At 37.2% G+C, this 23249-nt stretch overlaps 1 protein-coding gene across 2 annotated transcripts in view; it reads left to right on the forward strand.

The window, feature by feature from the left end:
- LOC126094600 (neuroendocrine convertase 1-like) overlaps positions 1-18932 on the forward strand; it is a 484920-nt gene extending 465988 nt beyond the window's left edge. For both annotated transcript variants that reach the window (XM_049909072.1, XM_049909073.1), the window contains exons 14-15: positions 9472-9596; positions 18752-18932. In XM_049909072.1, coding sequence (XP_049765029.1) covers positions 9472-9596; positions 18752-18806 — 180 coding nt within the window. In that variant the 3' untranslated portion in view covers positions 18807-18932. The remainder of the gene's footprint in view (positions 1-9471; positions 9597-18751) is intronic.
- The last annotated feature ends 4317 nt before the right edge of the window (positions 18933-23249 follow it).

A 23249-nucleotide genomic window follows, 5' to 3' on the forward strand; every position in this document is an offset into this window, starting at 1 on the left:
CGTCTAGAAAAGGGATTAGAAGACAAATATCAACCAAAGTAAAAATTGGGTAATGGACTGTAATTGGATTAAATCAGGGGAAGCTGAGGAAATTAGATTAGGAGATGGAAAAAAGAAAAACGTACAAGAATTGTGTTATTTGTGCAGAAAAAAAAGAAAAAGAAAACTGATGGTAGCCTAGTAAGAAAAGCATTCCCGAAAAGAAGAATTTGTTAACATATAATATCAATTTCAGAGTTAGAAAATCTTTTTTTCAAGGTATTTGTGTGAACTGTAGGTTTGTAGGGAAATGAAACATAGACGGTAAGCATCCCAGGCAAGGAGAGCATAGAAGCTCTTAATGTGGAATGTTGCAGAGAAAATGCTGAAGATTTAACGGCTAAATCGAATAACGAATAAGGAGGTACTGAACTTTACTTGGTGGAGAAACTGATTAAAAGAATGGATTAGATAACAGGACAGCACCTGACGCATAAAGGAGTTGTCAGTGTTGCTGTGGTGGGAAGTGTGTGTGTGTGTGTGTGTGTGTGTGTGTGTGTGTGTGTATGTATGTGTGTGTTGGGGGGGGGGGGGGGGAGGTTAAAGCTGTAGACGGAACATTATCTAAGTCGGCGCCCTCTAATAAATATTTTTGCTAAGCTCAACCACTATGTGAGTGAAGTCACTATGCAGTTTTTTTGCACATGAAATATCTCCGATTCCGCAACTCGGCCCAAAAATCACTGGTCCTAGAAACACGAAATTTAGAGGAAATATTCTTTATGTAGCGTAGTCACACACCAAGAAAGTATCCGGTCAAATCTCAATAATTCAGTGGGCAAATGTTGTATGAAGCGTTTTAAATACTTCCTTTCAAACCTCTCGACTTAGAGAGCTAATCATCAGTGTGATTTAGAATGTATCCGTTAGATAAACATGATTTACTTATTAGCGAATGTAAACAACGAGTAGAAAGAGGACAGGAAAATCTGATACTGAATAAGAGACAGGTTGGTTGAAACGTGAAATACTTAACTGATGGGGTTTTCAGTAGATGACCAGTTTTCTCTTTTTAGCAGCTGTGCTTCTTGTATATATTCCTGTCCTTGACATATGCACAAGCCGACTTCATCCCAGTGCCCATTCTCATAAAAAAAGGCGATTCGCGAATCATCTTGAACTGTGAAGCAATGACAGCTGGTAATAAATATTTACGTTACTGGTGCAATCTGCACGACAAACACTTCTGTTCTGAAACGTTTAGCGCGGACCGCGGTGTCATCACGTTGAATAATCGCGTTTCATTTTTTTAGGGATGAAAGTGGTCACACAGCCGGAGTGAACGCCGACCGTTACGTTAACGAATTGGCAATTTTTTTCCTGCCAGGATCTGACATGTATTACCCTGACTAAAATCTCCTGGGACCACGTCTTTTTCAGAATGTGTCTGCGTTATGTCCGCTCTGATTTAAAACCGGAGACGCTACGTACATCGGATTCAAATGGTGAAAGCGAAGTAGAGTACTTATTTCCCGGAGTAATATGTATCTGATCATAAATTTTTAACTGGATTAATCTGTAAACCACTCACAGTTTGTGCTTTATCGTCCTTCCAATCAACCTTGCGTCGTTAGTGTCATAGTACCGGCATGTACTGAATACAGAAATACAGAAGTGCAGTTAAATTCGCTCTGTAGAGAGTTTAATGAGAACGTTCCACATTAAAAAATGAGTATTACATCTCAGGGGTCAACCCATTAAAAGCCATACGGTTAGACCATTGAACATATGATAGCAAGAAAGAGAACCGATGAAGTAATTCGCGTCACTCAGTCTTCTGCTTCAGGAGTTTCTGTTTATGATGTGATATTCTTAATATGCTCAAAGCAGACCATCAGCTAGAGAAACTCAAAACAAGTAAATAGTGAGTCTTTTCAAAAGGAGGGTTCAGATACGCAATGGCAGGACATAAGTAGTGAGCCAAAATTAGACCGTGAAGTCTGCAGACTTACTGCATTGTCCCAGACATGCCCGTAAACGTTGCATCAGAGTAAAGGGAGCTCTTGCTACATGTCTTACTACAGAATTACGATAGATAACGAATATATGTGATTGCGCACATACAAGATTCAAGTGAAATCCAACCCCGGAACTATATGAGGTACATAGGAAGTGCGAAACAAATCAAAGCAAAACGTACGTTGAGCTAAAATGACGCATGCTCGCTCAGCTGCCAAATCTTCTAGCACTCTGCAAAATACTGCACAGCATCGGCTTAGGAAAAGCGAAATCCAATATTGTTTTCCAAGCCGCTGCAGGCGAATTAAGTGAATTTTTCTCAACAGCAGTCAGTTTTCAGATTTCAATAAATTATCAGCTACAAGACAGCTCCTCCTCGACAGACGCGATTTTCTTAAAGCGTATTTCTACAAACATAATACGGAATGCAATCATGAGAAGCTCTGAGGAATTAGTTAATGATGGAATGAGCCCAGGTATAATTGAAAAGATTAACATAGTACTATCTAAGTTCTCTCTTTTGATAGTATTAGACATCCTACTGAGTAGAGGCATAAGTTAATTCAACCAGTATCCAAAATCACCATGCGTCTATAGACCAGCACATTACCCGCAGTATCTAAAGTCTTACAGTACATTATTCACGAACAGCTGACAGGTCACCTAAAATCTTATAACGCCGACAATTAAGATCAATCATATTTCAGGAAAAACCATAGCGGAGCACCTGTCTTAAAGAGACTAACTACATCAAACACGGTCTGAAAAGTCGTAAAGTGACCATTTTAACACTGATGTCACCAAGGCTTCCGCTTATTTCGATATATTACTTATTTAAATGAAGCAGCTGAACTTCTCAAACAGTGCAATACAGCTACCTCCAAACCAGACATCGAGTCCTCTGTGGGTCAAAGAAGTCATCGTGAAAAAAAAAAAGAAATAAAAAAAATAAAAAATAAAAAAATAAAAAAAACCAGTGCTCTTTGGAGTCGTCAGGATTTCGTCCTTGGTCCGTTGTTTTCCTTGTTGTATTATCAACGGTATTTCGCTTACACTTCAGGCTTGCGGCTATCACGTACATGTGACGGTATCCAGTTCTGTGTATGTGAAAGCCCTAAGAACATTGTTGGATCCAAATCATCTATGAATAGCGATCTTTCTTCAGCAGCGTGTCGAATCCTGGGTTTTAAACTAAACCGTAAGAAGTCACAGGTCATTCTCTTATCTCACCGAAAGGAAATCTGCGGATATTTTCTCAGCCGTATCCAGGTACTGCTTCATCAAAAAGATCATGGGCAAATTTTGGAAGAGCATCTTAATTGGAGTGAGCAGACAAACAGTTGCAGCTCTCAGGGTTTTTATAACCTGCCTACATGCAGTCCAAAAATTTAGAAATTTCAGATTCAACAAAAATAAGTCCTGTCTTTAGTCCCAACGAAGTATTACTATTGTGATGTACTTGAAAGCGGCGGACAAATGGTGACAACTGTAGACGACTCGAGCTAGCGATAACGCATGCGTAACATACGCGTAACATTCGGTTGTTTGATCACATCAATACTTTCTTTACTCAGAGAGGTATGGTGTGACCGGATACGCGGCAAGATTTTCACATGAACTCTTTACTTCATCGGTTCATTCGTCGTGTTCACAATACCTTTCCTCATATATCTGTCACCATTCTGCAACTGTAATACCCAATTGGATATGTACAAGATCTTTGCACGATACTAAATTATTCTCCATCTCTTTCTCCATTCTACCCAAACGCCTATAGAACAAATTATCCAGCAACTTGCATCTTATCCAAACCCACTCAGCATTCTAGATCAGGAAGAGGCTTTATCTCTTCTAATCGGCGTAGCTCTGTTCTCTACGCTTTTGTTGTCGCACTCTATTTCCATTTTCTTCCTTCCATCTCACCCGCTAAACTTGTCCAACTACTTACATCTCCTCCTATGAGTGGTCAACTTATTTCTTCACGCATTCCTTCTGTACTTCTCCCAAATGTTTCTCTTACATCTGACCACACACATTCTACAAGATCATGGTTAGGAAACTGCTCAGTGTTAATAAGTTTGAAATTTCTTAAATTCTACCTATTTATTACTAACATTTTTTATTATTTACAGAAAATATGCAAAGTGAATAAATGTATAAGTATAGTATCCAAATTAAGAAACATGGTGTGCGAAATATAATTTCTCTGTAATGTTTATTTAACTCAGTATCTGTTAATAAACAATGTCTCTAGTTACACGTCCATGAGCTATGGTAAATAAATTCTTGGGTGAGTCTACTGTTGAGCAAACAACATAAAGCTAAACATGAGAAAAACATGGAGGTGTCAAATCTACCCACTTGGATACAGTATGCGAAATTTATTTAGTTAGTAGTACAAAAACAATAAATTCATAAGTCATGCATGCACAAGGTGGCAGTTTTCACACATATCATTGTTTGTGGCGTCATATCTCCTGAATACGATAGGTGATTGTTATCTCAACAGCGATTATTGTTTGACACTAAGAGATATGTGTACCAAGTTTGACTGAAATCGATCCAGTATATATATGTTAAATGTATGGATTAAAAAAGTATTCATTATTCTGAAAAGTGGTAGTACAGACCAAAACAAGACAAAAATATCGATCAAACATGGTCTCAGAACTGCATCCCTGCAGACCTATAAGCACCTGTTAATCTTCGCTACTGTGAAACACATCTTTCTACTGCAAGCTCTTTGCTATTACGAACGCTCTATAGAATGCATTAAAAAATGTGGACACATTCTTCTGTTGCGATACACGGATACAGCATGCAGTAAACACGTGGTAGTGCTGTTTCTGGAAACGATGGGTAGGTGTTCTGCATACATGAATTCTAATGAAACGTAGGTGCTTTGATAAGTTTCTAAAAATCTTTTACACTGTAGTTTTATCATTGTAGACGCTAGCATAATAGGAGCTTATTATTATACAGGAGAAATGGCAGAAGTGATTTTCTGGCAAGAAGAAGTAAAGTCGAGCCATTTCCCATGTAACATAATAGACTTCCATTACTTTGGTATGTACAGTGATAAAACTACAATGTAAAAGCATTTTACACACTTATCAAAAGACAGACGTTCCACTAGAATTAATGTATGCGCTACACTTATCCAGAACAGTGGATACGGTGTACAGTAACAACGTTATCAAATATTGACTGCATGCTATATCCACAGACAATAATAGAGGAATGTGTTCTGATTTATTTACTCAATTCTGTGCTTGCATTAGAAGAAATGTGTTTCACAGTAACGAAGATGAACAAGAACTCATAGCTCTTGATGTGTGCATTTTGGAGCCCATATGAACTCGAGATTTTTGTCTTTATTTGGCCCATACTACCACATCTCAAAACATGGAATACTTCTTTTAACAGCCTATATGTTTCTCATGTAACATACAAATTATAATATTATTTATAAGAGAGTACCTGAATTCACTAACCTTGGTAGTTGAAATAAATGCAAATAACTAAATAAATAAATAACAAATGTCTCGTAGACATTATTTTCTCATCACTTCATAGCAAAGAACTGCCGTCGCCTGTAGCCAACCCAGGTAGTAGACTTGGCAGCTTCATAAATCGTTGTTTGGATCGTTTATTTATCTTACATCGATGACAAGTGAAAATGTGGGCCGTATCTTGGTCAGTTGAATACCTCATCAGTAGCAGTAGATACGAAACTACTGTACTGCTTTAATACACCGAACTAATGGACTGCTGAAATTGGTGTGGCATATGATAACTCCTGGTATGAAATTATTATCTTGGCAGGTTTAATGACCCAGTTACCATATACGGTCCCTGCACACATAAACGTAAACATAGGGGTGACACATGTAATCTTCTCGTTTAGGGTATCAACCAAGCTTGACTAGACTTACTACTCCGTGATAATCTAACACGAAGCGTTCCTCGACTTAAAGGTTAAAGGTCAACCGAGCAAACACAAAAGAGAGTAAGAACAGTAGCACATAAGGAAAAGTTTTAAGGAATGAGTACTGCAACACTCGCGTAATTATATGTAACAGCGGATCACTAGTTTGTTTACAGAATGTGTGAAGAATATTGATACTGATTATAATGATACAGTATACATCCACAAACCCTGCACCGTCTTATACACTTTGTATTTTTGTCTACTGAGCTGTACCAGAACAGTGTGACTGTATTTTAGTTAATTGGTTATATGTTCAATACATAATTTGAACGGTACTTTTACTGAAATGATGTGAATAGAGTTTAAAATACTGGTTTATCTGGGTAATTTCTGTTAGATTTGAAGCATTTTATGTTTCCGGGAAAAACGATCAAAAATATTTGTATCTGCATATTGAATTCCTTTCTGAGTCACCGACAGCTTTGATAATGAATAATAAAAGTAATTTTATTCTTGTAGTGTTGTATACATGGACATTAGTATTCTTCTCACAGTGTAACGTATTTTTTATGACAAATTTCGCTAGCGAATATAATGGTATGTATTGTGATAATGTATTTAAAATGGCGAACTCCATGGAGGGGTACCAACATGACTATGGCAGATGAATAGCAAACGTTATTCTTACTGCTCGCTGTTGTTCAATGGGTACTTTCTTTCTAAAGGACGAGTTCCCCAAGAAAATTATTCTATAAGATATTGTTAAGTGGAAATACTGCAAAACATTTCAGGAGGGTGATTCGTCTGTTTCCAAGAGCAAAAGTGGCTCAACTTAATTCTTTGAGCAGCAGAGTGAGATGTTCCTTCCAGTTGAAGTTTTCATAGATATATACACCCAAAAATTACGAACGTTCTAGTCTGTATACTAACTCCTGCTCATCTACTACGTCAAGTATTGGTATTACTCTTGTACAGAACTGAACACTGATTGTCTTTCAAATGGAGTGTCTGTTGTAGGAGAACATCTTAATAATTCTTTGAAAAACATCATAATAATTTCCCGCGTAGATTCCTCTGAAATGCGATTTATCATAAAGTTTGTATCGCCTTCAAAAGTTACCAATTCTGGTTTATGAAAGTAGACACTGAAATTTTCTCACCTGTCACTGTCCGACACTGAATTACCAGCACAACATCTTGCCTTCTGTTTGTTAGGAGTGATTCAAACCAGTAGTGTGTAAAGCAATCAGTTACATAAAACATAAATTTCTCTAACTGAGTAACGGTATCTATGCAGCCCGACGGCTTGGAAACATTACAAAAATACCATTTGGCGATATTATACTTACAATATTTGGTGAGTGAGTATGTAAATATCATTCTCAGCTCTTGCACAAAAACTGTGATGTTCTAAGCAAATTGTTCCTACTTAAATGTGAGACTACTCTTGAGTACATGACTATTTCGGACATTTTAAAACGGCGTTACTAAGAGAATTGGACATTACTTATTTAAGCTTTCTTGTCACCTTTCTTGTAATGAGATTTAGCATTTGCAAATTTTAATTGATATGGAAAATTTCCTTATGTCAACAGTTCATTAGTAACGTCAGGAAGGACATCAGCTATTAAGAAGGAACAACGCATCAAATTACACACATCAAAAAAAGCTTTGCACCACCTCGGTTCCGACAGTTACGGCACCTGTACAGAAAACTGGAATAGAGATCAACATAAAGATCATTTCTGCCCTTTTTATTGCACATGAAAACGACAAATTGCAGGTTTTACCACCATACAGCCCGACCTTCAGAGGTGGTAATCCAGAATGTTTTACACACCGGTACCTAAACACCCAGTAGCACGTCCTCTTGCATTGATGCGTGCCTGTATTCGTCGTGTCCCATGCCATCCACAAGTTTATCAAGGCACTGATGGTCCTTATTGTTCCACTCCTCAACGTCGATTCGACATAGATCGCTCAGAGTGGTTGGTTGGTCACGTCGTCCATAAACAGCCCTTTTCAATCTATCCCAGGCACGTTCGATAGGGTTCATGTCTGGAGAACATGCTGGCCGCTCTGGTCGATCGATGTCGTTAGCCTGAAGGAAGTCATGGCGGAGGGGGAGGGGGTAAATTTCGTCCATAAAAACGAATGCCTCGCCAATATGCTGCCGATATGGTTGCCCTATCGGTCGGAGGATGGGTTTCACGCATCGTACAGCCGTTACGGCGCCTTCCATAACCACCAACGGCCTACGTCGGCCCCAGATAATGCCACCACAAAACAGCAGGGAACCTCCACCTTGCTGCACTCGCTGGACAGTGTGTCTAAGGCCTTCAGCCGGACCCGGTTGCCTCCAAACACGTCTCTGACGATTGTCTGGTTAAAGGCATATGCGGCATTCATCGGTGAAGAGAGCGTGATGCCAATCCTGGGCATGTTGTTGGGCCCATCTGTACCGCACCGCACTGCAGGGTGTCGTGGTTGCAAAGATGGACGTCACCATGGTCGTCGGGACTGAAGTTGCGCATCATGCAGCCTTTTGCGCACGGTTTGAGTGGTAACACGTCGTCCTGTGGCTACACGAAAAGCATTATTGAACATGGTGGCATTGCTGTCACGGTTCCTTCGAGCAATAATCAGTAGGTAGCGGTCATCCGCTGCGGTAGTAGCCCTTGGGCGGCCTGAGCGAGGCATGTCATCGACAGTTTCTGTCTCTCTGTACCTCCTCCATGTACGAACAACATCGCCTTGGTTCACTCCGAGACGCCAGGACACCTCCCTTGTTGAGAGCCCTTTCTGGCGCAAAGTAACAATGCGGACGCTATCGAATCGTGGTATTGACCGTCTAGGCATGGTTGAACTACAGACAACACGAGCCGTGAACCTCTTTCCTGGTGGAGTGACTGGAACTGATCGGTTGTCGGACCCCCTCCGTCTAATAGGCGTTGCTTGTGCATGAATGGTTACATCTTTGGGCGGGTTTAATAACATCTCTGAACAGTCAAAGGGACTGTGTCTGTGATATAATATCCACAGTCAGCGTCTATCTTCAGGAGTTCTGGGAAGCAGGGTGATGCAAAACTTTTTTACTTTTTTTGATGTGTGTATATTTGAAATTCCATCAACACTATGCGCGCTTCCTTTTTTTTGGAATTATTATAATTCTTTTACCTTTAGTAAGTTTTCTGTTAATGTACGAATATCATTCCATATCTATTTGCGAGTGCAGAGGAAAGTGTAATTTTTCCTGTGTTATCAATTGTGAGCGTCGTGATGCAACGATAAACTTCGTTCACAAACACGTTTCGCGCTGTATGTATTTTGTTCGATATAGCAGAGCCACAGAGGTACCTCATGTAACTTCGTTACAACTTGTTCCAAAACGTGTGTCCACTATTCGCTTAAACATAAAACGTGCCTAATGTTTAGTCTGGAGACTTTTTTAAATTTCATACGTTTTATATTGTTTAAATCAGTAGCCTACGCTACTCAAAATTTTCTTTTCGCTAACCCCGCACACGACACTTCTCTTGCAGATGGCGTTCATCGAGCCTGTGGAAAAGCGGCTGCCGCTAGACGTTTTGCAAGAGACGGACGCTGCCTTGGACTGGGCCGACATCGTCGGCGTACCACTGGCTCTAAGGAGCCAGCCAGATTTCAGGTTCGGCTCACAGCACGTCATTTTGTCCAGATGATGATGATGATGATGATGATGATGATGAACCTAACCTATGGAATATAACAGTTAATAGGACCGCATGATATTAATAATAACCTGTTCATAGTAAGGGTGGTAACATTAAGAATGAAATGGTAAATCCACTATTAATTGCAGATGAGAGACGGGTAGGTAGAGAGATTGCCCCTCCACGAAGGGGAGAATTTGCGTGTTGACGCGATGGAAGAAGAAACAGTAGTCGACAGAGAAGACATAGGGGACCCAGTACTATATAATCAGAATTTAAAAAAAAAAGCTTTGAAGGACTAAAGATCAAATAAGGCAGAAGGAATGGGTAACATTACATCGGAATTTCGAAATTCACTGGGAGAAGTGTCAACAAAACGACTATTCACTTTGGTTTGTAGGATCTATGACACGGCTGACGTACCGACAGACTTTCGGGTAAAAATAGTCCTCACAATTTCGAAGATAGCAAGAGATGACAAGTGCGAGAATTAAAGCACAATCACCATAACAGGTTATGCATCCAAATTGCTGACAGCAATAACATACAAAAGAATGGAAAAAAATATAGGATCTGTTAGACGATGATCATTTTGCTTTTAGGAAAGGTAAAGGCACCGGAGGGTTAGTTCTGACGTCGCTGTTTATAATGAAAGCAAGACTGGCGATCTGGAAAAAGCGTTCGGCAGTATCAAATAGTACAAGATATTCAAAATTCTGAGCCGGCCGTTGTGGCCGAGCGGTTCTAGGCGCTTCAGTCTGGAACCGCGCGACAGCTATGGTCGCAGGTTCGTATCCTGCATTAGGCTTAGATGTGTGTGATGTCCTTAGGATAGTTAGTTTTAAGCAGTTCTGAGTTCTAGGGGACTGATGACATCAGATGTTAAGTCCCATAGTGCTCAGAGCCATATGAACCATTTTTCAAAATTCTGAGAAAAATAGAATTAGCGTATAGAGAAAGCTGGGTAGCCAAGAGGGAAAAATATGGCTGGAAATCCAAGAGTGATGCGCTCTAATTTAAAAGGGTGTAAGACTGAAAAGTAGGCTTTCGACCCTACTGTTCAATATGCAAGTCGAGGAAGCAATGAGAGATATAAAAGAAAGGTTCGAGAGTGGGATTAAAGTTCAAGGCGATAAGACGTCAAGGATGGGACTCACTGATGACATTGCTATTCTCAGAAAAAGTGAAGAAGAATCACAGTATCTCTGAATGGAAAGAACAATGTAATGAGTACACAATATGGATTGAAAGTAGACGAACGAAAGACGAAATTAATGAGAATTAGCAAAAATGAGAACAGCGAGAACATTAACATCAGAACTGGGAAACAAAATACCCATGATGAGCTGAGCAAGGTGGACATAAAAACAGATCAGCACCGGAAAAAAGGACCCAGTATGAAACACAGGACTTCATTTGATAAAGATTTCTGAGACTGTGACTTTGGAGCACAGCATTTTATGGTAGTGAGTAATAGCCTGTGAGGAAACTTGAATGGAAGAGAATAGAAACATCTGAGATGTTGTGCCACAGAAGAATGCTAAAAATTAGGTGGACTGATAAGGTAATGAATGATGAGGTTCTCCACAGAATAGTCAAGCAAAGCAATATCTGGAAAACACTGTAGGAAGAAGGAACAGGAAGACAGGACATCTGGCTCTAGCTTCTATGGTACTAGAGGCAACTGTAGCTGTTTGGGGACTACTCTGAGATGAAACGTTTGGCACAGAAGAGTAATTCATGGTGCGACACATCAACCAGTCGTAAGACTGGTGACTAAAAAAATGGTTAAGTAGGAGCAACAACTATAAATGCAAATGAAGACTTTGTAGAACTGCGTAATGACTGTTCAACAACTGTTTGAGTGGAACGAAAACAAGACTCCCTAGAAATTATACAACAACTTTTCCGAATTTTCATAACCTAACAAGGAGTGGGAAAAGTCAAATAGGGTATCAAATTGACCAGCATTAGGTCTTATTTTACAAAAACAGATTTAATTGGTTGAAAGTAATCAGGGAACGTAAGAGCTATTTTAGCAGCCATTTGAGGGAAAACTTTTGTTCAAATTTTCGTAGCCAAACGAAGAGTGGGAAAGAGACAAATGGGGTATCCAGTCCACCAGTGTGAGGTTTAACTTTACAAATGAAGATTTAATTGCTTGAAAACTGTCAGCATAATTAAGAAAAACTTAGTTAAAGATTTGAGGGAAAACTGAAACCTGCTGCTAGCTATGGATAAGTAATGTCAAAACGTTCATCTCTTCAAGGCTTAGCTATGTTGAACATAAAAAGCTAAATTGGTGTAGGAATTGGGAAGTCCTTTCTCGATGTTGAAAAAATAATGAATTATCAAATTATTGCTAAAATTTAAATCTCTCCACTTTTTCTTGTTCTGTATTCATACATACATACATACATACATACATACATACATTAATGCTTGTTACATAGATCGTGAATCCGACATTTCGTAATGATGTGGATTGTGTTACTTTAACATAGGATTTCTTTACACAAAATAATTAATTTTTTACATATTTAAGAATTGATCTATTGAGTAGAAGGAGTTGTATTTCAGAAATTCTTTTGATTTGCTTTTAAATGTTGGTTGGCTATCTGTCAGACTTTTAATACTATTTGGCAAATGACCAAAGATCTTTGTGGCAGCATAATTCACCACTTTCTGTTCCAATGTGAGATTTAATCCAGAATAGTGAATATCATCCTTTCTTCTAGTGTAGTAGCTATGCACTTTCCTGTTATTTTTGAATTGGGATGGGTTATTAATGACAAATTTCATAAGTGAATAAAAGTATTGGGAAGGTACTGTGAATATCCCGAGTTCCTTAAACAAATGTCTGAAGGTGAACTTGGGTTGGCTCCAGCTATTATTCTGATTACACACGTTTGTGCTATGAATACTTTCTCTCTTAATGACGAATTGCCCCAAAAGATGATGCCATATGAAAGAAGTGAATGAAAATAGGCATAGTAGGCTAATTTACTGATATGTTTATCGCCAAAGTTTGCAATAACCCCAATAACATAAGTAGCTGAACCTAACTGTTTCAGCAGATCATGTATGTGTTTCTTCCAATTCAATTTCTCATCAACACACACAACCTGAAATTTTGAGTATTCTGCCTTAGTAACAGACTTCCAGCCACAGTCAATATTTATCAATGGTGTTATGCCATTTACTGTACAAAGTTGTATAAACTGTGTTTTCTCACAATTTTGTGATAGTCCATTTGCAGAGACAAACTTAATAATTTTCTGAAACACATTATTTGCAATTTCCTCAGCTGATTCTTGCTTCTTGGGTGTCATTACTATACTTGTATCATCAGCAAAAGGAACTAACTTTACATCTTCATGAATACAGAGAGACAGGTCTTTAATATATATTAAGAAAAATAAGGGACCCAAGACTGAACCCTGTGGGACAACATTCTTGATAGCCCCCCAGTTAGAGGACTCTGCTGCTTTTTGCAGACTATCTGTACTGTTAATTTCAAGTTTCTGCATTCATCCAGTTAACTATGAATTAAACCATTTGTGCACTGTCCCACTCATACCCCAATACTTAAGCTTATCTAGAAGAATTTAATGATTCACACAATCAAAACCCTTTGAGAGAACACAAAATATCCCAGTAGGTGATCTTCGGTTATTCAATGCATTTCATATCTGATCAGTGATAGCACATATAGAATTTTCTGTTGAAAAGCCTTTCTAAAAACCAAATTTACACTTTGTCACTACTTCATTTTTACAAATACGTGATGCTACTCTTGAATACATTAATTTTTCAAGAATTTTGCATAAAGCTGTCAGAAGTGACATATTTTCTCAGTCGAGATTTAATTATACTATATTTCATGCTTTCTTAACCTATTTGAAAATAAAGAGGAATTTTGAAAAAGTGACCAATTTTTGAAAAGTGACCAAATTTGTAGTGAAGAGATATGTCTGAAAGTGAGAATTAAAATAGATTAAGAGAATCGTTTGACATGCCTCATTTGCTGTACATGATTTTGAGTGACTATCAAAGGCGCATCAAATGTTTCTCTAATCTACTTTATTTTTCACTTTTAGACAAATCACTTCACTAAACATTTGAGCTCTTTTTAAAATTCCTTTTTTATTTTTAGAGCTGTGATTTAACGATACTAGGCGAGGATGACAAATGAGTGCTCATATTCCTAGATTGGTATCATTATTAACGCATGTTTGTGTTAACATCATATACAACCATCGATTATGTGGTACTAAAAAGATAACAACATAGATTCATTAACTGGTTTTGACTGGATTTGGCAAACACTATAGCGAATTGTGTTAAGTCGTTTCAGCTGAGGTAAAAATATGCGTTCTCATCTAGTGATACAGGTTTTGCATTTGGATAGAAACACATGAGGCGAGAATGATTTAAAAATGAAGTTGGCCTATGGTGATCCACCGCTATCAGTGACAGCAGATACTTGCTGCATCAATCAATTTGAAGGTGCCTAAACATCCGCTCATGATAGGGTGCACGGATGACGTAGTTACTTAGAAAATAAATATAGAAATCTCAGACTTCGCTCTTCTCGTCAAACGAATTTGCACGAAGCTGTACAGTCCATGAGGGTGTAGACAGGTACTTCAGTTTATATTTTTCATGATAAAACGGCATTTTATAAATGTCTGTGTGCACAAGATTGGGAAATGTAATTGAGGATGTGTTATATGTCGATCAGTTTGGCTTTAGGAAAGGTAAAGGCACAAGAGAGGCAGTCCTGACGTTGCGCATGATAATGGAAGCAAGACTTAAGAAAAACCAAGATATTTTCATAGGATCTGTCGACCTTGAAAATGCGTTCAGTGATGTGAAATGGTACAAGAAGAGCGAAATTCTAAGGAAAATAGGGATAAGCTATACGGAAACACATGTAAAATACTACAATATGTACAAGAGGAAAGAATAGGTCTGGAAAACCAATAAGTAAGTGCTCCAATTAAAAAACTGTAAGACAGGGATTGAGTCCTTCAGCCACACTGTTCATTTTCTACAAAAGGGAGTCAATGTCCGAAATAAAAGAAAGGTTAAGGAGTGGGATTAAAATGCAGCCTGAAAAGATCTCAATCATATGATTTACTGATGACGTTGCTATCTTCGGTGAAGGTGAAGAAGACTTACAGAATATATTGTATGGGATGAATAGTCTAATTAGTAAAGAATATGGACTGAGAGTAAGCGACAATTTGTTTGGAATGCGCAAGATGCTATATGCGTGGACCGCTAGAGAATGGAAAAACGATCGTCTGATAACGAATCACTTCAGCAAGAAAGGAAAGTGCTGTTTGACCATGCCGTGCATCACATTGGCTCTACTTGGGTCCCTGCGATTTCGTTTTTCTCGGAAAGATGACTTCAGCTTGCATTAGGTCATAAATTACACAAGAACGTATTTTAGAAACTCTGACGCTTCTTAACTTTGGGAACGACTGAAAAACTTAGACTTTGAGAAAAGTATAAATCGTTAAAAGAGGGCTACGCTGGAAAGATGTGATAATTATTTTTAGAAAAACAAATCATCCTTACTCTTACTGAAAATTCCTTCTAAGAACAAGTTGAACAAGATGGTTGTAACTGATTGTATTTTTTGTGCCCATGGAAGACGGTCTATGCCCGAATAAGCGAAACAATGGCAACTTCAAGATTCTATTATCAACTGGTTAAAAGCGCATAATCGTACAAGACAGGATGACTATGATAAGTGGGCTTAGACAATTTTTTGTTTGTGTTAGCTTCAGGAAGTTGGCATGATAGAGTAACCATTACATTAATAAAACATGGGTGTATAATGTATAACAACGTGATTGTCATTATCAGCCATTCAGCATTCAGTGTTGGACAAAATACTGCTTCAGCCTTCATCAGTCAATACGGTCTGGAGTTATAAGCATACTGATTCTGCTCGTTTTCTAACCTTTTACACCCACGATCCATAAGGGTGCTGCCTTCTTCCTTTCTTGTCTTACGCAGTTTAATTACAGAACTTCGATGGTATACCTACCATCAATTTATCTGCCCTTTCCATCTGCCCACCTCACTTATAATTCCTATACAGTCGTTATTGCGTCTCCCATTCTAATCTCTCCTCATTGGCCTTCGTGTTCCTGTCTTCCTATTACTCATCTATCTCTCGCTGAGGATCCTTACAAATTTGAGTAGTTTTCGTATTAAATGCCCATGTTTCGTAGCTGTAAGTGATGACCACTTATCGAATTCATTTTAATTTACTCTCTTCGACAGACTGGACATTTAGGTGCGAAAAATTAGTTTATATTACCTAAAGCCTACAGTCAACGTTCACTTCAAGCTATTTCTTTTTCTGTCCATTCAGTCGTAGGCTTCCTTTGATACAGAAACTCGTCAACTTATCTGTGAATTCATAGTCGTTTTGTACAAATTTCTGTACTTCGTCATTATGACCAATGTGCATTTTCAAATATTATTTTTTTTTCCCATGTAATTTCATGTTCTCCAAAGTAAAAAGTAGAATTACGTTCACATAGTGAAAGCTGTTCAGATATCAGTAATTAACATTGTTTTTGCATTTTAAGGTTCCTAAAAATTTCCTCTGAAACTAATGAGATTCCTTTTGGTGGTGTGAATCACCCCCCCCCCCCCCCCATGAGGCATATCTATGAACTCTGCATTGTCAGCTATCCTGATGATACCTAATGAACACTCTAGCATCGATGTATGGAGTCTTCAGAATATTTAAATATGTTGAATCACTGCTATGTTTATCAACGCTTTCAAGTACAGATTTTTGTTGAAATTGTGTCGAAGGCTGAATCATAATTTCAAAATTCCAGACAAAGTGAAAATTGATACATATTGCTTTATTGTATAATTTTTTTACAGATTGTAAATACTCATTCTGCTACATCCATTTCATGTTATTCAGCTTTATTGGAAATTTTTTGTCGGTATAGTTAATGTTAATATAATTGACTATGACAGGGTACTGATAGGTATAAAGTTATTTGGTTTCCTTCCCATGTCTTGAAGTAGCACAGTTTTAGTATTCTTCCAGTTTTGCTTCTAGAGATTATCTGTCGACAATTTTCAGTTTCATTCTGGGTTATTTCTCTGTAGGCATCAATGATTTCTGTTGGGAAATAGACATATTAAGGTATCTATAGTTGCTCCTTAGGTGGCAGTACTTCCAGAATGTCATTAATTCCGATATTAATTACCATTGTTTCAGATATATTTGAGGAACTTCACCTATATTGAAAGAAATCTTTGAATTCTTTTAGTGCTTTGCCTGAACTGTTAGTTTCTTTCTTAGAGATAGCAGATATACATTTCCTTATCATATATTATGATGCAATCACTGCCCAAGGAAAAGCTTAAACCACAAAATCATGAAATTCAGTTTCTTATCAATGTAGTTTTTAGTATACTAGTTGGTATACTAATATACTCACACTGGTAATGTGAGATATAGGTACAATGATACAATTAAATATTAATTTGATTTCTTCTAATTGAGACCTCTTGTTTTTGTGGAAGGAATACAAATTCGATAAAGGGAAGAAGTTGACTGTAATACATGTGTGAAAATTAATAATCACAATTTTTATTCATCTTTTCATCATCTTCAATTGCGACTTAAATAGGTAAATTCCAGACAGACAAAAGTACACAGAAAGTAGATCATATTTTATGTAAACAAGTTTGTTTATCAATTATGTAGAAAGCAGTGAAATCTGGTGTTATAACTCTTGCACATACATTCACTTCTGTTATCACTCCACTCACATCACTGCATGTACTCATCTTTTACAGTCATTATATCTCATCACAGAGACTCACTTCAAAATATTTTGGGCTACCCAAAACACTGAAACAATCAAAACAAAGAAAAATCAGAAGTGTCACAGTATTCTTGAATAAAGAGAGAGCCACAGAGCATTGTGAAGAATTTATATATTCATAAATACTATTGAAACTCTTAGGTATTAATAACTTTTCATCTATTTCTTAAGTAAAATTGGAGTTTTTTTGTCTTCTTTTTAATCTGTGCATTGTATCACAGATTATATAGGTTAAACAGCATGCTTTATCAATATATAGGTCAGATATGTACCTCTATATTAAAATCATTCTTGCTTCTAGTAAACAGACTACAACTATAATTAACATCATGATTGCCGCTATGTGGAATCTCTAGTATATGTTATAGATATGAAAAATTGACAAATTGTCATAAATATAAATTTATGTACAAAATACATTGTTTGTGAAAGAAGTAGAATTCATGTAACATACTAATATACTGCATCAAATATTTCTTTCATAATGTGAGTCTTCTGTGGTGAGATAATATAGTTATAATGGCATTATTGTAAATAATTATCCATTGTCTACTACTGTTAGAACTACAGCACTATACATGAAAATGACCTTTATTACTTCACTTAAAAAGTCAATTTTGGTTCTACTAATTCTGCAGGTAGTGGAGCATCTGGAAATTAGCAAAGCTGACTAAAAAACTAAGAATATTTCTTGTAGATAACTTTTTCGATTCCATTGATTGATATATGTTACAGAGCTTTTAGAATATAGTAGGACAAATTAGAATTGCTTTCTGTTACTAAGCTAAATTAATTTCCAAAATTCTGTAGACTATGAGCATTGTGAAATGTTGTTTAATAATGTATACCCTACCTTCTCGCTCATTTCACACAATTATGACATGTAACGAGTGACTTTCAACATACAATATGAGGAGTTCTAACAATTAAATTACCAACAGTTTTCTGCTCATATCATTGTGCCAAACTGTCACTGAGTGATGTATGAATATTTTGACATTGACATGTAGCGAAGTATAGTTTCCTTGTGCTTCAGTAATAAATTAGATCACTTGTACTTCCAGAGAGGAAAAAGGACATGCATGTATTAGTGAAAGTTATATCAGTTTAGTACACCTTCTTATTTTACAAGAAGAAAAAGAACATGTGGTTCCAGTATTTAAACTTGGCGACAGGGTTTGTGTAATCTGCTTTTGATTCAGTTTAACGAACTTCAGGTAAAACTAATTTTTTGTGTCCTCTCTGTGCAGGGAAATGCTGTTGAGGCTGTGGCTCAGTCGCATCAAGGACCAGGAGACAGCGTAACGTAATGAAGACTGCCCTACACTGGAAGAGTAGACTGTACTGTACAATAAAGACAATTTTTTTGCCAGTTGGTTGTATTATTGAAAACACGAAATAAACATTAGGCAATAAAGTGCTATTTTAATACTCTGACTTGTTATTTGATAGCAACTGGTAATATGAGTAAATACTTCCAGCTAAGTTAGGTGTTATATAAGAGAAATATCCAACAACTGAGAAGAGCAATTTAGGAAATGCCTTTCGACATTTTATTGGATGGTCACTTTGACTCTTACGTTTCTTATAAACATGTTACATGAAAAGCTTAATAACAATATAATTATGGTGAAAATCATGGACTGCAGAGATCTGTATACAATCGTCAAGGTTGATCCTAATTTGAAACCTCATTCTCCTGGCAATGTGTGCTGTACACAACCAGTTCAGCTGCACTGAGTTGAAGAAGTGTATGATGAAAGTATGGAAGTCACTGAACAGTGAATTGTTACTTATCTATGTCCAAGATTGAATCTCAAGTAATGTTATTTATTGCGCTTTCATTTGTAATTATCTTTTATATATGCTGCAAATTTTATTAATTTATTGATTAGTAGAAACCTTTGTGGAATATTTTAGGTAAGACATGTCATCTCCATTACATACAAGTAAGTCTAGAAGATAAATGAGGAAGGTAAAGAAGTTAGAAGAAGCAAGTTAATCAAGTTGCTTATCACATGTGACAGGAAGCAAATTGCAGAGTGTCTGAGTTGTCAACACCAAATATTCAGAACGAATATGTTGAGTGCAAGTGGATGTGAAACCTGTAATTATGGATAAAGGGATGTAAGGTGAAAGGTTTGGGTCCAAGTGCCTTCATGTTTCATTTCCTGTTAGTACTTTGTTCATACAAATACCTCTGAACCAGATAGGTCACTGGCAATCACAATTTCAGTTAATTACAACACAGAGTGAGTAAGATATCAGATCTCAATAATAGGGCAATAATAACAGGTAGGTCTTGATTAATAAGCATTCCAGATAACCCAAATTATAGAATAGACCTTAATTTAATTAAAAGGGAACAGGCAGGCCTTCAATAATAATGGTTTCAGTTAAGCGAAATTAACAAATAGGAAACAGGCAGGTGTTCAATGCTACCAGCATCAGTTAAGTATAATTGCTAAATAGAAACCAGGCAGGGCTTCAATAATTACAGCTTCAGTTAAGTAAACTTTCCTAACAGAAAACATGCAGGCCTTCAGTGATAAAAGTTTTAGTTAAATAAGATTACCAAATAGAGAACAGGCAGGCCTTCAGTGATAACAGCTCCACTTAAATCACCAAATAGGAAACAGCAGGACTTCAATGATAACAGCTTCAGTTAAGTAGAAATGCCAAATAGAAAACACACAGGCCTTCACAGCATCAGTTAAGTAAAATTACCTAGCAGAAAACAGAGAGGCCCTCTTTAATAACAGCTTCAATTAAGTAAAATTACCATATGGAAATCTGGCAGGCCTTCAGAATAACAGCTTCAGTTAAGTGTAATTACCAAATACAAAAGAGGCAGGCCTTCAACAATAACAGGTTCAGTTAAGCTTAATTACACAGGCAAAAGAATTTTTTTTTGAAAACGTTTTTATACGTTGATAGCTGATCTTTATAAATTTTTATTATCTAAATCCAAATGAAACCTTTGTTTTTTTGTATCACCCAAAGTTTTCGAGTAAAATGCTTTTTATTATATAGAATAAAAATCCTGTGCTATATAGTAAATGGAGAAATTAACGAAACACTCTGTTACAACATAGGCACGGTCTGTATTTACAGTAACCTACTTAAAACAATGTTGTGTGTCAATAGAGTTTTCAGTTGCAGCTGGAATTGGTTTGTATGTTCTTTCTCTTTTTTCCTTGAAGCTTCTTGCGTAGCTTCTTCTATGATGAGTCGCTTGCTGAACTTCTCGGTGAAGTGACCAACAGTAGTCCGCCATCATGTTGGTGTCCCAGCGGTCTCGGTAGCGTTTTTCAATCCTGCCCTGGTGAAAACACTCTCTTTGCTCCTCGCTAACATCTCCCATATTGTGTGAGAAGTAATCAAGGTGACTGTTCAAAAACTGAACTTTCAGGCTCATTAAACATCCTAAACTTCTTTAAAAATGTAGCTAAAATAGAAACATATTCTGGGTATTTTTCATGTCCTAAGAACTTTGTAACGACTTGCTTGAATGATACCCATGCTTCTTTCTCATTTAAGGTCATCGTGTACTCCAGGTTAACATCAAAAATCAATTTTCTAATGCCACATACGACAAAGAATACTCTTTTTAGTTTAGCTTCTGAAAGGTGTGGAAGCTTTTGGCAGAGATACTTAAAACATGGTCCACCTTTAGGCAAAGCCCTTACAAACTGTTTCATTAGGCCTAACTTTATGTGTAGAGGTAGTAGGAGTACGTTTTTTGGATCTACAAGTGTTTCGTGTAGAATGTTCTTCTCACCTGGTTTTAAAGTCTCCCTCACAGGCCAGTTCTTTCTGCACTAGTGTTGATCCCTAGCCCTACTGTCCCATTCACACAAGAAACATGGAAATTTGGAAAGCCAAGGAGCATGAATGTTACTTTTATGTCGCCACATGTCATCCAACCATGAGCAGAATAGCCTATTTTATTTAGCACTATTTCTAGGTTTTCTTAGCTTTCTTTCATATGTACAGAATGTCCAACAGGTATACATAGATGCATGCATGTTACCATTGTGTAATAAAACATATTTTAAACTAGTTTTGGATGAATCAATAAACAGTCTCCAGTCTTCCTTTTTGTACTGAATACCAAACTAATTCATCAGGTCGGAAATGTCTGAGCAGTACACCAAATCACCTTCTTGTTGAAAAAACATGGAAAATGGCTGCTCTCTCTTTCTCTACATGTATATAGTGGTCCCAACTGCCAATAAGTTCTTTTATTTTAATCTAGAGCCAAGAAATTCAGCTTTTTCTTTTGTTACGCCCAGATCCCTAACCAAATCGTTAAGCTCGGTCTGAGTAAACAATTTCGGCTCTACACTTTCTGTATTACAATGAAATTCATCATCATTTGGTTCATCTAAAGCAGATTGTACATCAGAAAATACTTCTGTTGGAATAGAATTTAAGTCATATGGTGGTTTAGGAACTGGCAAATCTACACCATGCCCTACTGGTCGGATAGCAGATGGAATGTTAGGGTAGCTTATTACCTTCTTGTTTTTCGAATTATGACCAGTTATATTAACATTGCGGAAGTAGCAATCTTTGGAATGATTTCTTGGCTGCCTCCATATCGTAGGAACAGCAAATCTAAAGGCTTTTTTCTCCTTTTTTGACTATTTTCTCAGATCTTCAACACACACATAACATACCTTATGCGACGCCCAAGATTTATCTTCTTCACCATTTTTCATCCAAAGTATGATAGATAAACATTTTTCACGAAGTCTGTAATGTTTCTTTGGTACTGTTTAATCACAAATTCACCACAAATATAACAAACACTGTCAGCATAGTTTTTGGAAAAACGATTAGACATTGTACTGAGCACATGTACAGGAAATGGGAAAGTGATGTTAGGTTGACAGTAAACAAAACACCTTCTGTTAATACAAAAATAGAATCGACCTATTTTTGCCAGCAAATGTTTTTCAGCAGTGCTACCAACGTCATTTACATTCATTACACCTCCTTTTAAATTACTTTCACTATATAAAATCTGTTAAATTCTTTAAGAAATTGTGGGTGTTACAGTTTTTTAAGTATGATATTAGTATATCCCACCATAAAAAACATAAGAATAAGCTATTTTCAGCAAAAACGTTTTTCCATCATTGGCCTGCGTTATCAAATGCGAAACAGACAGGGCTTCAACAATAACAGCTTCAGTTAAGCAAAATTACCAAACAACGACAGGCTGGCCTTCAATGATAAGTTTCAGTTAAATAAAATTACCAAATACAAAGCAGGCAAGCCTTTTTACATAACAGCTTAAGTCAAATTACCAAATAGGGAACTGGCAGGCCACCAATGATAATAGCTTCATTTAAGTGAAAATACGAAGAGTTTGAACTGCCTCGTCAAAAGGGGTGCACCATCTACATCTAAATCTACGTGATTACTATGCTATTGACAATAAAGTGCCTGGCGGGGAGTTCAATGAACCACCTTCATGCTGTCTCACTTTCGTTCCACTCTCGAACGGCGGGCTGGAAAAACGAGCCCTTAAATTTTTCTGTGCGAGCCCTGATTTCTCTTATTTTATCGTGATGATCATTACTCCCTATGCACGTGGGTACCAACAGAATATTTTCACAATTGGAGAAGAAAACTGGTAATAGAAATTTCATGGGAAGATCCCATCATAACGAAATACGTCTTGGATTTAATGATTGCCACTCCAGTTCACGTATCATGTCTGTGGCACTATCTCGCCTG

Source organism: Schistocerca cancellata, chromosome 8, assembly GCF_023864275.1.
Source record: "Schistocerca cancellata isolate TAMUIC-IGC-003103 chromosome 8, iqSchCanc2.1, whole genome shotgun sequence".
Classification (NCBI taxonomy): domain Eukaryota; kingdom Metazoa; phylum Arthropoda; class Insecta; order Orthoptera; family Acrididae; genus Schistocerca; species Schistocerca cancellata.